General features: G+C 38.8%; 1 protein-coding gene across 1 annotated transcript; it reads left to right on the top strand.

Moving 5' to 3' along the window:
• The first annotated feature begins 449 nt into the window (after window positions 1-449).
• Window positions 450-7,036, top strand: LOC141909597 (adenylate kinase 2, mitochondrial-like). Its single transcript, XM_074800083.1, has 5 exons — window positions 450-643; window positions 1,670-1,715; window positions 2,323-2,513; window positions 3,416-3,583; window positions 4,158-7,036. Exons 1-5 carry the CDS (start codon window positions 542-544, stop codon window positions 4,377-4,379), a joined length of 729 nt encoding a protein of 242 aa, XP_074656184.1. The 5' UTR covers window positions 450-541; the 3' UTR covers window positions 4,380-7,036.
• The last annotated feature ends 5,936 nt before the right edge of the window (window positions 7,037-12,972 follow it).

The following is a 12,972-nucleotide window of genomic DNA, read 5'->3' as shown; positions in this document are numbered from 1 at the left end:
AAACCAAAGCTTTGCTGACTTTGAATACTTTGAGCACTGATTTGAATAAAGACTTTTGATCAATTTTAGGCTGAATTTGACATTTTACACCCAAAATCAGTTGGGATATTTGAAGTGTGGCCTCATTGAGTACACATCAGCGTTTCATACAATGTTTTCATTTTCTACATGGATTCAATTCGCGCCGGGACACTTCGCGAACCCTACATTTAAATCTCATAAAACGAAATGGCCAAGTCTATACAAAACCAGAATTCACTTGTATTTCGAATCCAAATAATTCACTAGTAAGAAGGCTGTTAATTTTTGATATATATTGTGTATGTCATTACCTTCAAAAGGTCTCAGTGAAGTCGCTATATCTATGTGGTCGTTCCAAGTAAAAGTTTCAGTATTGACTCAAGCCCGGTGCGTCCCGGTACGCTCGACCCCGCGCAGCTATTCAAGGTCGCCGGTAACGCACTACGTTTCACCCTTACCCTCCAACGTTTTCGGTCCTACAAATCTTCGTGAGAGCTGATTTTCTATTTCGAATTCGATCATGGCACCGACAGTCGAAGCGGCCTCGATTCCTAAATCGAACAAGAGGGATGGAATCAATGCCGTATTGCTGGGACCACCAGGCGCCGGCAAGGGTACTCAGGTAAGCTGTTTTATAATTAATTTAATTAACCAACTAAAAATACTGTAGCCTAAATAATTGATAGACACAAAATCTAATGTTCTTTTCAACACCCATAGCGATTTGCATTTTGAGTTGAAGTTAAAAAGTTTTTTTGACTTGACGCTTTCCAGCTCCTAAACTAAACTTCTAAAAAATCAGATGTCAGCATTGTTGATCATGTTATATTATTCTTATTGACATAATTAGTCGGCTAATTAGGATTTATCTATATATTTATTTCAAATCACGTTTTCTATTCTGGAAATAAATTGTTATTTTCATCTTAGATTAACATTCACAAGTTTTATATGTAGGCCTACAAGTATACTAAAGTAGATTAGTAGGTCACTTCTATTAGGCCTAGTTAAAAAAGAGGTAGGCCTACAGGGCCCCATAAATATTTCATTCTATTCTACTTTTCTTCATCAATTCCTTTTTGAACGGTTCCTATAAAAGTTTCTTTTCGATCAAAAAGCTAGATGATATGCAAATGACCTACAATTGACCTCTGACACCTAGACAGCACCTTGCTCTATTCTAAACACAGTTGTTTCGGCTCTATTTGCCTAGGTCGAGGTCCTGAACCACTTTAAATAATCAGCAACTATCGAATTGTAGTAACTAGTCGTTTATATTCTGTTCATGATATAACCCTCTACTCCAGTTCTATGTACCAAAACCCTTTGGTATCTATTGACCCATCTCAACCTGCCTAATAAACCTCCTTATCTTTCTTGCTTTTACTCTAGCCTAAGCCTGTTCCTAAACCCACAAGCCCTTACTACTCGACCCCTATCAATTGACCCACGTAAACCTTATCTCAAACCTACCTGAAATTCTTTCTTAAACTGATCCTTGAATTCCAACTCCTTTAATCCTTAGAACATTAAACCCAAGGACCTCTTATTCTTTGCACCCAATGCTGAACGTTACAATTCCCTAATAAAATATGAATTGAAATAATGTCTATAATTTGATCTCATCTTTTTCTCTCACAAATTTTAGGCACCAAAACTGGCGGAAAAGTACTGCGCTTGTCATCTATCGACAGGTGAGATTTGACCCTGAAACGATTAATACGTAACCGTATTTGTGCCTATCCTCATTGTGATGATATATAGAGAATCCCACACTTATGAAACGAGAAACATGAAGTCCAAAATGTTTCGGAAAGTTTGGACTTGTAGGCCTAAAACCTAATAGTCATCTTCAGGAATACCGTGTGCGTTAATCAATACCCCAACCGCATATCTGTCAGCCTAACTAATATACACGAAGGAAGCGTATACACCCTCCGTATATACCTAATTTGCCAGCATCTGCCTGTGTATACGCATGTAAATTAGTAGTTGGTTTTCAACTAATTTTTTATGAAACAGTGAAAAACTTGGCACATGGGATAATGCAAAGGTGTCATACTGGTAGTTTCTGTTGACACTGTGGTAATTAACCAAAAGTTCATCGAAGATGCAAAACATATACCAGGCCTGGGCCTATATTTCTCTGACATGGATTAGCCCGACCAAATTAATCATGTTAGAAATGTTTAGGAATATAGAGTATAAAGTCAGTATAAAAACGATACAGAAAACACCCTACATGGCATTTGCCATAGATTTTATTTGCCATCTGGCTAATCTCGTTAAAATAATTTCTAGGGGACATGCTGCGCGCTGTAGTCGCGTCCGGGTCGGCGCTCGGCAAGAAAGTGAAGAAAGTAATGGATTCCGGTCAACTGGTCAGCGACGAGCTGGTCGTCGAATTGATCGACTCGAATCTCGATACGCCGGCGTGTAAAAACGGTTTCCTACTCGACGGCTTCCCGCGTACGGTGCGACAAGCTGAGAAGGTATTTTTAAGTAGATTTCATGACCGCCTCCATAAATCCCCCTTCATCAAATTAATCTTTGAAAATTCTATTTTCCTGCCTTCCAAAAAAGATAGCTGCGTTCATAACTTTCCCTATGACATCATTGAATAACTATCGACATATCTAGAGAAGATGGCTGCCTCTTTAAATGCCCCCATGGCATCATCGAATTAGCCGTTTACAGCAAACAAGATGTCTGTATCCATAAATATCCTTATAATTTCATTATCAAAAAACTTTCTCTGATATGATGGTTCATACAAATCTCCCTTTGACATCATCAATTTATACCCCTCCAGACACTTCGGAAAAAAGATGGCTCCCTCTACAAATCTCCTTATGATACCGCCAATTTTAACTCTATTTGATAAGATGGTTCATACAAATCTCCCTTTGACATCAATTTATACCCCTCTAGACACTTCAGGAAATATGGCTCCCTCTATGAATCTCCCTATGATATCACCGATTTGCCCCTATAGACACTGAGAAAAGATTATCCCTCTTTAAGTCTCCCTATGATATCACCGATTTGCCCCTATAGACACTTCAGAAAAGATGGCTCCCTCTATGAATCTCCCTATGATATCACCGATTTGCCCCTATAGACACTCAGAAAAGATTATCCCTCTTTAAGTCTCCCTATGATATCACCGATTTGCCCCTATAGACACTTCAGAAAAGATGGCTCCCTCTATGAATCTCCCTATGATATCACCGATTTGCCCCTATAGACACTCAGAAAAGATTATCCCTCTTTAAGTATCCCTATGATATCACCGATTTGCCCCTATAGACACTTCAGAAAAGATGGCTCCCTCTAAATCCCCTTACCTTAAATTTGATGATGACTCATTGAATGTTGTCATGTATTTATTCAGCTGGATGAGTTATTGGATACGCGTAGTACGGCGTTAGATTCGGTGATCGAGTTCAACATCGACGATTCGTTACTGGTTCGACGAATCACCGGTCGTCTGCTGCACGTCGCTAGCGGCCGCACGTACCACGAAGAATTCAACCCCCCGAAACGTCCGATGAGAGATGACGTAAGTATCTGACGCCAGACGGCGTTGTAGTACGTAGTTTAGTATCTAACCATTGTTGTGTAAATTGTGGCGGTAAATTGTTAATTAACAATCCCGCCAGATGGCATGGTAAAACGCTTTTTGATAATGCCATCAGATGGCCCGTGTCAAATTGTTAGTTTTTGAAAGAAATGACTTGGTACAAAATTATTTCCTCAAATATTGAAAAACATAAGTATAGATAGATACAAACAATTTTTCAAAGAGCGGTAATTGCATTAATTGGAAATTTTACATCATATCTGTCCTCTATAACAAAATGTTTTTAAACAAAGAGAAAAGAAAATAATGATAACGATATTATCAATAACGATGGTAACATTTTTCTGTACGGTCGTTAAGTGGGTGGCTCCAATCCAAGAATATGCAAATCATGATATTCAGAACCAACTCTTTCTCGGGTGCTCTGAGAATATACGTGGATTTATCTCTGCAGCCCTGAAATACTCCTTTCACATATTCCGCAGCCTGGAACCACCCCTCGCTGAATTTTTAATTCATGATGATAGATTTAGAATTATGTATTTCATTTCAGCCGACCGGCGACCCGTTAATTCGCCGGTCCGACGACAACGTGGAAGCATTGAAGAAACGTCTCGAGTCGTACCACAAAATGACGAAGCCGCTCGTCGGTTATTACGCGAAGCGCGGCATTCACACGAAAATCGACGCTGCCGAAACCCCGGACGTCGTGTTCGCGAGTATCTGCGCCGCCTTCTCGCAGTCGAAAGCGAAAGATCGCGTGGCGTTCGTTTAGAGAAGAAAGACGCCGTCGTCGTCGACAACTCGGCCACCAGCAGGGGATGTAACTTAAGTTTTTCGATAAAATGGGTTTAATTCGACTCTAGGTCAGTTCGACTAAAATTAGGTTCAATTCGTCTTTCTGGGGCCGGTTCCATAGTCATGACTTCAGTCTCTGAGACCATCTTAGTTCACCAGCCATTCTAATAACTTAAGACCAGTCTTTAAGTCTTGAGTCTTAAGATATAAGACCACTCTTGGTCTCGACTATCGAACCAGCCCCTGGAGTCAGGTTAGTTTTACTATGGGAGTCAGATTTAATTTGACTCTCCTTCCAAAGTGGGTTTCCTTCGACTCTCGTGAGTCTCGGGTTAGTTTGAATTAGAAGTTGGCTTCTAACTTGGCTCTCGAACCAAGATTTTTTCGACACTTGAGAAGTTTGGTTTTATCTGACTCGAGAGTCAGGTTAGAGTCACCGAGTCAGGTAAGATTGACTGAGGTCCAATTGAATTTCCCTCGAAATTTGGATTAATAAATCCTCCCCACAAGAAAATGGTGCTGAACTGACCACAATCTGGTGAAAACTTTTGCGAGGGACCATGTAAGTTTTTTGAATGATTAGGAAAATTGAACATATTCATCGAAGACAATTCGCCATTTTTTCGAATTATTCCCCCTGGAAAGTTGCCGTTGTTAGAAAAACAGGTCCCAGTTCCGCGCTTGTCGGTGTTTAATTTGACTCTGCTTAGCCATTCTTACAGAGAGATTGACCTAAGTTTTATGGCTCTGTATGAGTCGAATTTACTCACCGGCAATTGCGGAACCAGTTCCCGGTTGATAGAATATAATGCAGCGTGCTAGATTTGTGTAAATATAGATTTAAATAAATTGGCAACTGAATATATGTGATCGTGTGTGCAGTTTGTAGGGAGAGTAGCTGGGTTCGTATAGATGAGTACTGGTATGAATATTCCGAGAGGGGCTGGGGCCGAACCAGTCGCAGGTATCGATCTGAGCCCCGGAGCCTTCAGTCGCTATATTGTAGCATTAAGTCTGGATAATCAGTTATTGAAACTGCGCTGATGAAACGTCTGATGTTTCTGTAGTTCATTTTCGATTATAAGCGTCTCGGGTGAAGTGTGCCGATGAAATAAGTAATGTCTGGCTGAACACCTGTGAGGCGTGGACGATCAGTTGTTGAAAGTGTGCTGATGAAACATCTGATGTTTGTAGTACATTTCCATTTGAAAATGTCTCTGGTGAAGTTCTGAACACATGCGAAGTGTGGAAGATCGCTTTTTGAAAGTGTGCTGATAAAATGTCTGGTGTTTGCAGTCATTCACTTTCCAGTCGTAAGTGTCTCGGATGAAGCGCTGAACATTCGCGAATGCTGATCAGAAATAGGAACAACAGTGCTAAAGTGTCTGAAGGGGCGCAGGCAGCAGTTCGATTCCTGCATTAGTGTAGGACGGAGTCTTCTATTACTCGGTATTCGAACCAAATGTCGGGGAATGATTTTCCCCTTCGTGTCCTGCCCAATGAAATCTGAATACTGGTGGTATTTTCACGCGGAGTCGTCCTCGCTTGGCCGGATTTGATTGCCTCACACCAACACAAACCCTGGCTACATTGGTCTGTCATTACAAGGGTCTGCGGCCGGGGATCGTGTTTGCGTCAGCTCGGCGGCGGGCATCATTCAGACCCTGGCAAGCGAGGATGACGCGAAGTAGGTGGTAGGGTTTAATATGAATTCGTGGTTTGGTATTATTTTCCGGGTTGAACGAATATCGTCGTGTTGTACAAATATCTTCAGGGACTATTTGATACTATTGAAAATTTCGTAAATAATAATTTTAAAAAAACCTATAATTTGTGGGAGAGAGAGGACGACTTTTCCGTCAAATTCTTTCAATGAGGAAGGGATGTGATTGGATTTTTAGGAATGATTTATTCCTGCAGAGCTTAATGAACACCGCTAATTAACGCCTCTAAATTAGCGCTAATCGAAAATATCACCGTAAATGCTAATTGGATAATATATTACTATCAATTATTAATGGTTACTCATAGGCGAATCAATCGTGCTGACCGAGTGAATCCGAGTTTTAACTTATTCGATAAGCGCTGCGAGTAAAGAGTACTCGCTCGATGAATCGAGTACACTTTCTCATAATATGTTCGTAGAGAAGTGAATTCACTCGGTTAACCTGGTGAGTGTAATGAACTCGCGTCGCTAATTGAGTAATTTATGTTATATGCATAATTCAGTAGAAATCCTTGCCCGATCAGCACGGTGATGGTATTAATCGACATGCAAATTAGCTTAACTTAAATTTTGAATAATTAGTATTTAATTTATGAACGTGTTATCATGCTTCAATCGAAATACATTATGATGCCTACTTTTGCGATCCACATTTTCTGTCTGTTAAATTTCTGAGCGGTTTTGGGGCATATGCTTCATGTAAGACTACGTGAAATTGTTGTCGGACGTACTCGAAGTGCTCCGATTGGTCAATTAGTGCATATACGTGTGCTGATTGGTCTATTTTAAAATCCGAAAAATGTCAATAAAATAGGTGGAAATATTACTACATGTACGTGAAATGAGAACAATAATTTACGAATTAGTGAACGAAATGAGTGAATAAAAAAGATGGTATTTTTTCTTTATCTTTCGACTGTGTCTTTTCTTTATTTCTAAATACGCGAAGATAGACAGCATCCAACATATAACACCGCCCACTTCGATGACTAAGGTGATGATGAAAGACTTTCCTAGCCAAAATATAGATGTTTCGTTTTCGGAATAACCTTTGAAAGAAAGTTGCGTATACATCAATCGGTGGACTGACGGGGATGAATACTCGGACTGCCGACTTTTCCGTGTTGCAAATGGCCCTCATTTTTTGCACGTTCTGTCCATTCAAAAACATTTGATATCGGTTATATGGGTGAAGGAGCTGTGAGAAGTCGCAAGAAAGGCCTGTAGATAAGGGAAAACAAAGCAGTTTCAACGACACCCAGCATTAGCACTTTCTTCACTAAACTTTCTTTTTCTTTGTGACGGGTTGTCTCGGGTATAACTCAGTGACCAAGGTTTTCACCAAGAATCGCCATACTTGACTGGCCACCACAGCTAAATGGTCGGTGCATGCGACCACACTGATCGGACTATGGAGTTCAGAAGTCTGGTTAGCACACTGTTAGTTCACGACCCTAACTCCCAGTAATTCCGTATAGAGGGGAATATTCAAACTAGTCCATACCCCACGATCCACTCAACTCTTTGTGGGGGAATATTTGACACAGTCCAATCCCAGTTGCACTTAGTATAGGAGAATATTTGGAAAGTTCACCATCCAAAGAACTATGAGCGTTCCAAACTCCTTATCCGTGTAGAAATTGAGCTATTTGATGTTAACGAACGGTCACTGCTCGACTTGACTATTCATTTAAGAATATCATTCTTCCCGCTTTTCAACAACAGTAGGCTGACATGTATAAGTGCGGCAGCTGAACTACGTGTGCATGCTGCAACAGGATAACAACTGTTAAGGCTTTTATAGGCCTATCAGATACACTTTTTTTAAAGAAGTTAAACGTAACAGATAATTTCGTTACCATCGAATTAATTATGAACATGCAAAAATAAGCAGTTTAAATGTTATTTTTAGATAAACTCAAATTCTAAGTAAATTGAAAGCTATCCCGGCGTCCGTCCTTCTGATTTCGTTATGTTTCCCAATGCCCGTAGGCCTACGCTACTCCGTACATACGGCAACGCCATATCACTCCTAATGATACAAAATTTGGTTACGTCATAACATTTGAAATTCAAGCTTATCGAGTGATCCCAATATCATTAAAATGCCGATTTAATTAACCAATTTACTACTTAGAATAATAAATCCCGATAGTTTCACACCAAAACCGATTGCTGAACAAAAAGAATTCGCTGCGAATATAATGCTTCGAAAACGGATTGCTCAAGCAAAAAGAATGTAATTTTACATTACCAAGTGACATTTTGCATTTAATCTTATGTATCGCAACCAACTTGTGGTACTGAATCGTCGTCAACCCTGATTTCCTAGAACAACTTCCAAATAAATCCTCGGAGGACCAACAGGTAACTATGAAGGTTTCTAGATTTTCAAGGAATTTAGGACTGATTTTGGCACTTCTCTCAGTGGTAGACTTACTTTCTAGTATCGTATAGCAGGTGCGGATCCAGAGGGCGAGTGTAAGGGGTCGTGCCCCCCCCCCCCCCGCTCAGCTATCAAAAAAGTTTTTTAATCGTTTTCTTGATGGAATTTACTCAAGACATTGCGGATGGACAGTACCAAAAGTTTAGTTTAGTTTAGTTTATTGCTCCAAAAAAGATATACAATTTTTCCGAGCATAACAAAATAGTATGAATAGTATAAATATAAAAGCTGGCAAATTTATACATATTAATAGCCCTAGCTATAACAACCGTGTAGCAGTCGTAATGTATTTAGATAGACTGTAATACAGGTTTTCATTACTGAGCAATTGCTTGAATTTATAATGATTTGCGCCAATTCTATATCTGTTAGGTATATACAAAATTCTAAAAGCGTTGAAAAATTCGCACTTCAGTATGAAATGACATTCGTCCCCAATAGTATTCTCGTTACATTTATTACAAACTCGTTCGTTCCGTGGTTTGTTTTCATATCTACCAGTCTCTATTGGTAATTTATGGTTGGAACATCTAAATCTACATAGTGAGATTCTTAAACTTCGTGGAGGTGATGAAAGATATTTTTCTTGTCCCCAATCAGTTTTAAATATTCTATACGTATCTAATTTAGAGGATAGTACCATCGATCCATGCCATGTCTGTTTAAATTGATCTTCTAATCTAAGTTTTACGAGTTCCCCAAGGTAGGGAATATTCGGAAAAGTTTGTTCCAACCATATATTACCAAGACCACAATTCTGTAAGATTGATTTGATACAGGATATCCATTTACTTTGCGAACCATTTAAATGACTATTATAAAGAATGCGGTACATTTTACCAGAGTATGTCTCTTCATGCAGGATCAAGTGTCCCCAAAATTTTACCATACGAACTTTGATACGAATTTCAAATGGAAACCTTCCTGTCTCACCGTATATCATCAAATTTGGTGTTGACCTCTTGAGGCTTAGCAGATATGTACAAAATGTTAAATGAATTTTTTCAATAACATCAAAATTTCCAAAGCCCCACACCTCACAACCAGATGTTGAAATCGATCCAACCATTGCGTCAAAGACTTGGAAAGCAGTATCAAAGTCAAGAGAAAAATGTTGAACTTTCTTAAGAACAAATATAAGCGCCTTCTTTGCGTGGTCACAAATCAGCTTTTTACATTTTGCAAAGTTTCCTGTATAATTAAAAAGCACACCTAAATATTTAAATTCAGATACAGTTTCGATTAATACTCCATCGATATTAAATACGGGTTGTCTAATAGACTTCCTTTTTTCGAATACAATGGCTTTAGTTTTACTAATATTGATTACTAATTTCCACCTTTTACAATAAGCGACCAACATATCGAGGTTTTTCTGAAGTGCACTTGCACTATCGGCCAATAAGATCGTATCATCTGCGTACAGCAGAACTAGTAGCTGAACCCATAGATCTTCGTTTTCGAAGGGAGATGAAATCCCTTGACAACCACTTTCAATTAATGAAGCAAAAGGTCATTGACAAATATAGAAAAAAGCACTGGCGATAAATTTTCCCCTTGTCTCAATCCTATGTTACTAAGAAAACAACCTGAGGATTGACCCTGCACGTGAACCATGGATTTGATATGTTTATACATATTATGAATTACGTTTAGGATATTTCCGGTGATACCTGTTGAGATAAGTTTGTGCCACAGTGCCTTTCGCCATATTGTATCAAATGCCTTTTGGTAGTCAATAAAAATACAATAGAGCTTTCGCTTCTTACTAAAAAGGGTGTCAATTACTGAGTGAAGGGTGAAAATGTGATCCAAAATGCTATGATTTTTTCGAAATCCGGCTTGATTTCTATTCAGGAGTTCATTTGATTCAAGAAATTCATGGAGACGATCGTTTAATATACTTGTGAATAACTTACTAATACAACTCAGTAATGTGATTCCCCGATAATTGTCCGGATCACGTGGCTCGCCTTTGTTCTTAAAAATAGGTGTAACTTTACCAATTGTCCAGTTCTCAGGGATAATCCCAGTTTCCAGGACCTTATTAAAGAGATTGACTAAAGTGGGCATTATTATATCTTCAGAGGTTTTAAGGAATTCGTTCAGTATCTCGTCACATCCAGGTGCCTTGTTATTCTTAAGTTTCTTTATACATTTAGAAATTTCCGATTCCGTAATGACTCGATTGAGGGCGTCGTCATTGTCAACATCGATAAAGTTATTTACATCAAAATAATTACTATCATCGTCGTCGTCTGTTGGTATTTGATTTAGTTTTGAAAAATGATGAAAAAGGTCAGATAGGGAGGCTTTACAAACATTTTGTTTGGCTTTAGAAAAAAACTTCCAATAAGCTCTTGGATCGGTTTTCGACAGTTTTTTCAAAAGGTTATTTTGATCCAAAAGGTATTTTTGTTTCGCTTTTTTAATAGCCAAATTGTATTTCCTATAAGCCAAATTCATGTGTGTTCTTCGTTGTGGTGTTGGGTGTCTTTTACAGCTCTTTCTTGCTCGCCTATAACATTTTCGGTGTTTTAAAACTTCAGGGTCAGATAAAAACGGCTTTTTACGATTATTTTCTGAAACAATCTTTTTTCTACCCATTGTACGTTCGGAAGCTCCAATCAATGTCTCCGTTAAAATATTATTCGCAGTTTCACAATTTATTTTGTTATCGTTTAGATCAAGATTTAACTGACTTAATTTCTGTTGGTCAATAGCATTCCTAAAGAGACCCTCTTTATCTTTTGACCACCGGATTTTGCCCTTCTCTCTGGGTGGTAGAAACTCATTCCTTTCAATATTACAATCTGAGGCTAGAGTACAATAAATAGCACAATGAACATCGGACCGTATACGGTCAAAGTCCATAACATTAAAATCAGAGCATTTCGTGAAAAGTTCAGCTGACATTAAAATATAATCCACAACATGATGATTTACGCCCTTTACACAAGTAAATTCTCCAACGCCCTGATCTTTTCCTAATCTTCCATTTGCTACAAATATATTATGATTTTTACACAGCTCTAATAATCGATAACCCCAGTTATTCACGTATTTGTCCTTATTTTTTCTGCTTAAAAAACCACCATTTATCATTACAGCTAGACTATTAGCAGATTCATGGAATATCTCATTTATAGCTAGAATATTAATCAAATTTTCATCATGCACAACGTAATCCGGTAACTCTTTAGTATATGCATTAAAGTCGCCGCATAAACAAATAAATGTATCATTATCTGACGTTAAATTAATCATATCTGTATCTAGTTGGTCAAACATTTCAGTTTTTCCGTAACTACTCGACACCGGTGGTATGTATACACCTCCCAAGGTCAGGTTTTTATCCCAACCTAAGTACGACTTATTCAGTTCAACCCAAAGTACATGGCTTGATGTTTTTGGTAGAACTTTAACATAGCTATTAAGATCTTTCCTTATGGCAATTAATATACCCCCCGATTTTCTCAGAGCTAATTTAAATCTATTGTTCATTACCACATAGAAACCAAGCGTATCAAAATATTCTTTGACCCATAATTCGTCTGTTTCATCAATTTTAGTTTCTGTTAATACAATAATATCTGCGAGTGTACAAAAGGTGTTGAAATCCAAGGAGTCTATCTTTGTTTTTAATCCACCGACGTTTAAACTATATAACCGCAACTTATCAAAGTTAGGAAGGCCAGACGATTGTATGTTACGCTCGACAGTTTCCTATTCGTTTTCTAACGCGGCTCGCGCATTCGAAATTATATCGCTTAGATCGATGAGATTGTTATTCGCATTGGGGGATTTGGGATTTAACGGTTGATCTAGGGTGAGCATCGTATCATCAGGCTCTTACATTTATGTTTTTGTGCTGTCCATCGGGTTTTCTGCCGTTGGTGTCGGATTGTCCACCGGTTTTTGTTGGTTTTTCGGTTGGTGTTCTGCGGCGATAGTGGGGTTTCGGACTGCCTGATCGGCCAGGCTTCGGCTGTGCGTATTCGCTCCTGTCGGTGGTGATCTCATGTTTGGTTTTCCGTTACCCACTGGTGACCAACGCGTAACTTTCACTATTTCGCTATCGATAACTTTGAATGAATCTGATTTATACACTAACCTATCATACGTAACAAATGCTTTCACGTGGGGTTCTTTCGCTATGATTTCACGTAGCTTATCGAGGAGAATTTTGCGTTTCGCTCGTATTTCCAGTGGAAAATCCTCATAAATTCGGATTTTCGTATCTGTAATTGCATTTTTCCGCGCTTGATAGACTGAAGTGCGATCGCAATAATCTCTAAACTTAACGGTTATAGATCGCGGCAACTTGGTGTTTGGGCCCACGTAAGTAGGGTTCCTATGTGTTCGCTGGAATACCATATTTGTAACCTGTGTTCTATC

Source organism: Tubulanus polymorphus, chromosome 8 (genome assembly GCF_964204645.1).
Source record: "Tubulanus polymorphus chromosome 8, tnTubPoly1.2, whole genome shotgun sequence".
NCBI lineage: Eukaryota > Metazoa > Nemertea > Palaeonemertea > Tubulaniformes > Tubulanidae > Tubulanus > Tubulanus polymorphus.
The sequence above is the reverse complement of the archived record's forward strand: the minus strand, read 5'-3'. Positions and strand labels throughout refer to the sequence as shown.

What these genes read in the sequence shown, in the direction of transcription:
- LOC141909597 (XM_074800083.1), top strand. Translation starts at nt 542, where the DNA reads ATGGCACCGACAGTCGAAGCGGCCTCGATTCCTAAATCGAACAAGAGG. An exon ending in CGCTTGTCATCTATCGACAG is followed by an intron (nt 1,716 to 2,322) that starts GTGAGATTTGAC and finishes AATAATTTCTAG; the next exon opens with GGGACATGCTGCGCGCTGTA. An exon ending in AACGTCCGATGAGAGATGAC is followed by an intron (nt 3,584 to 4,157) that starts GTAAGTATCTGA and finishes ATTTCATTTCAG; the next exon opens with CCGACCGGCGACCCGTTAAT.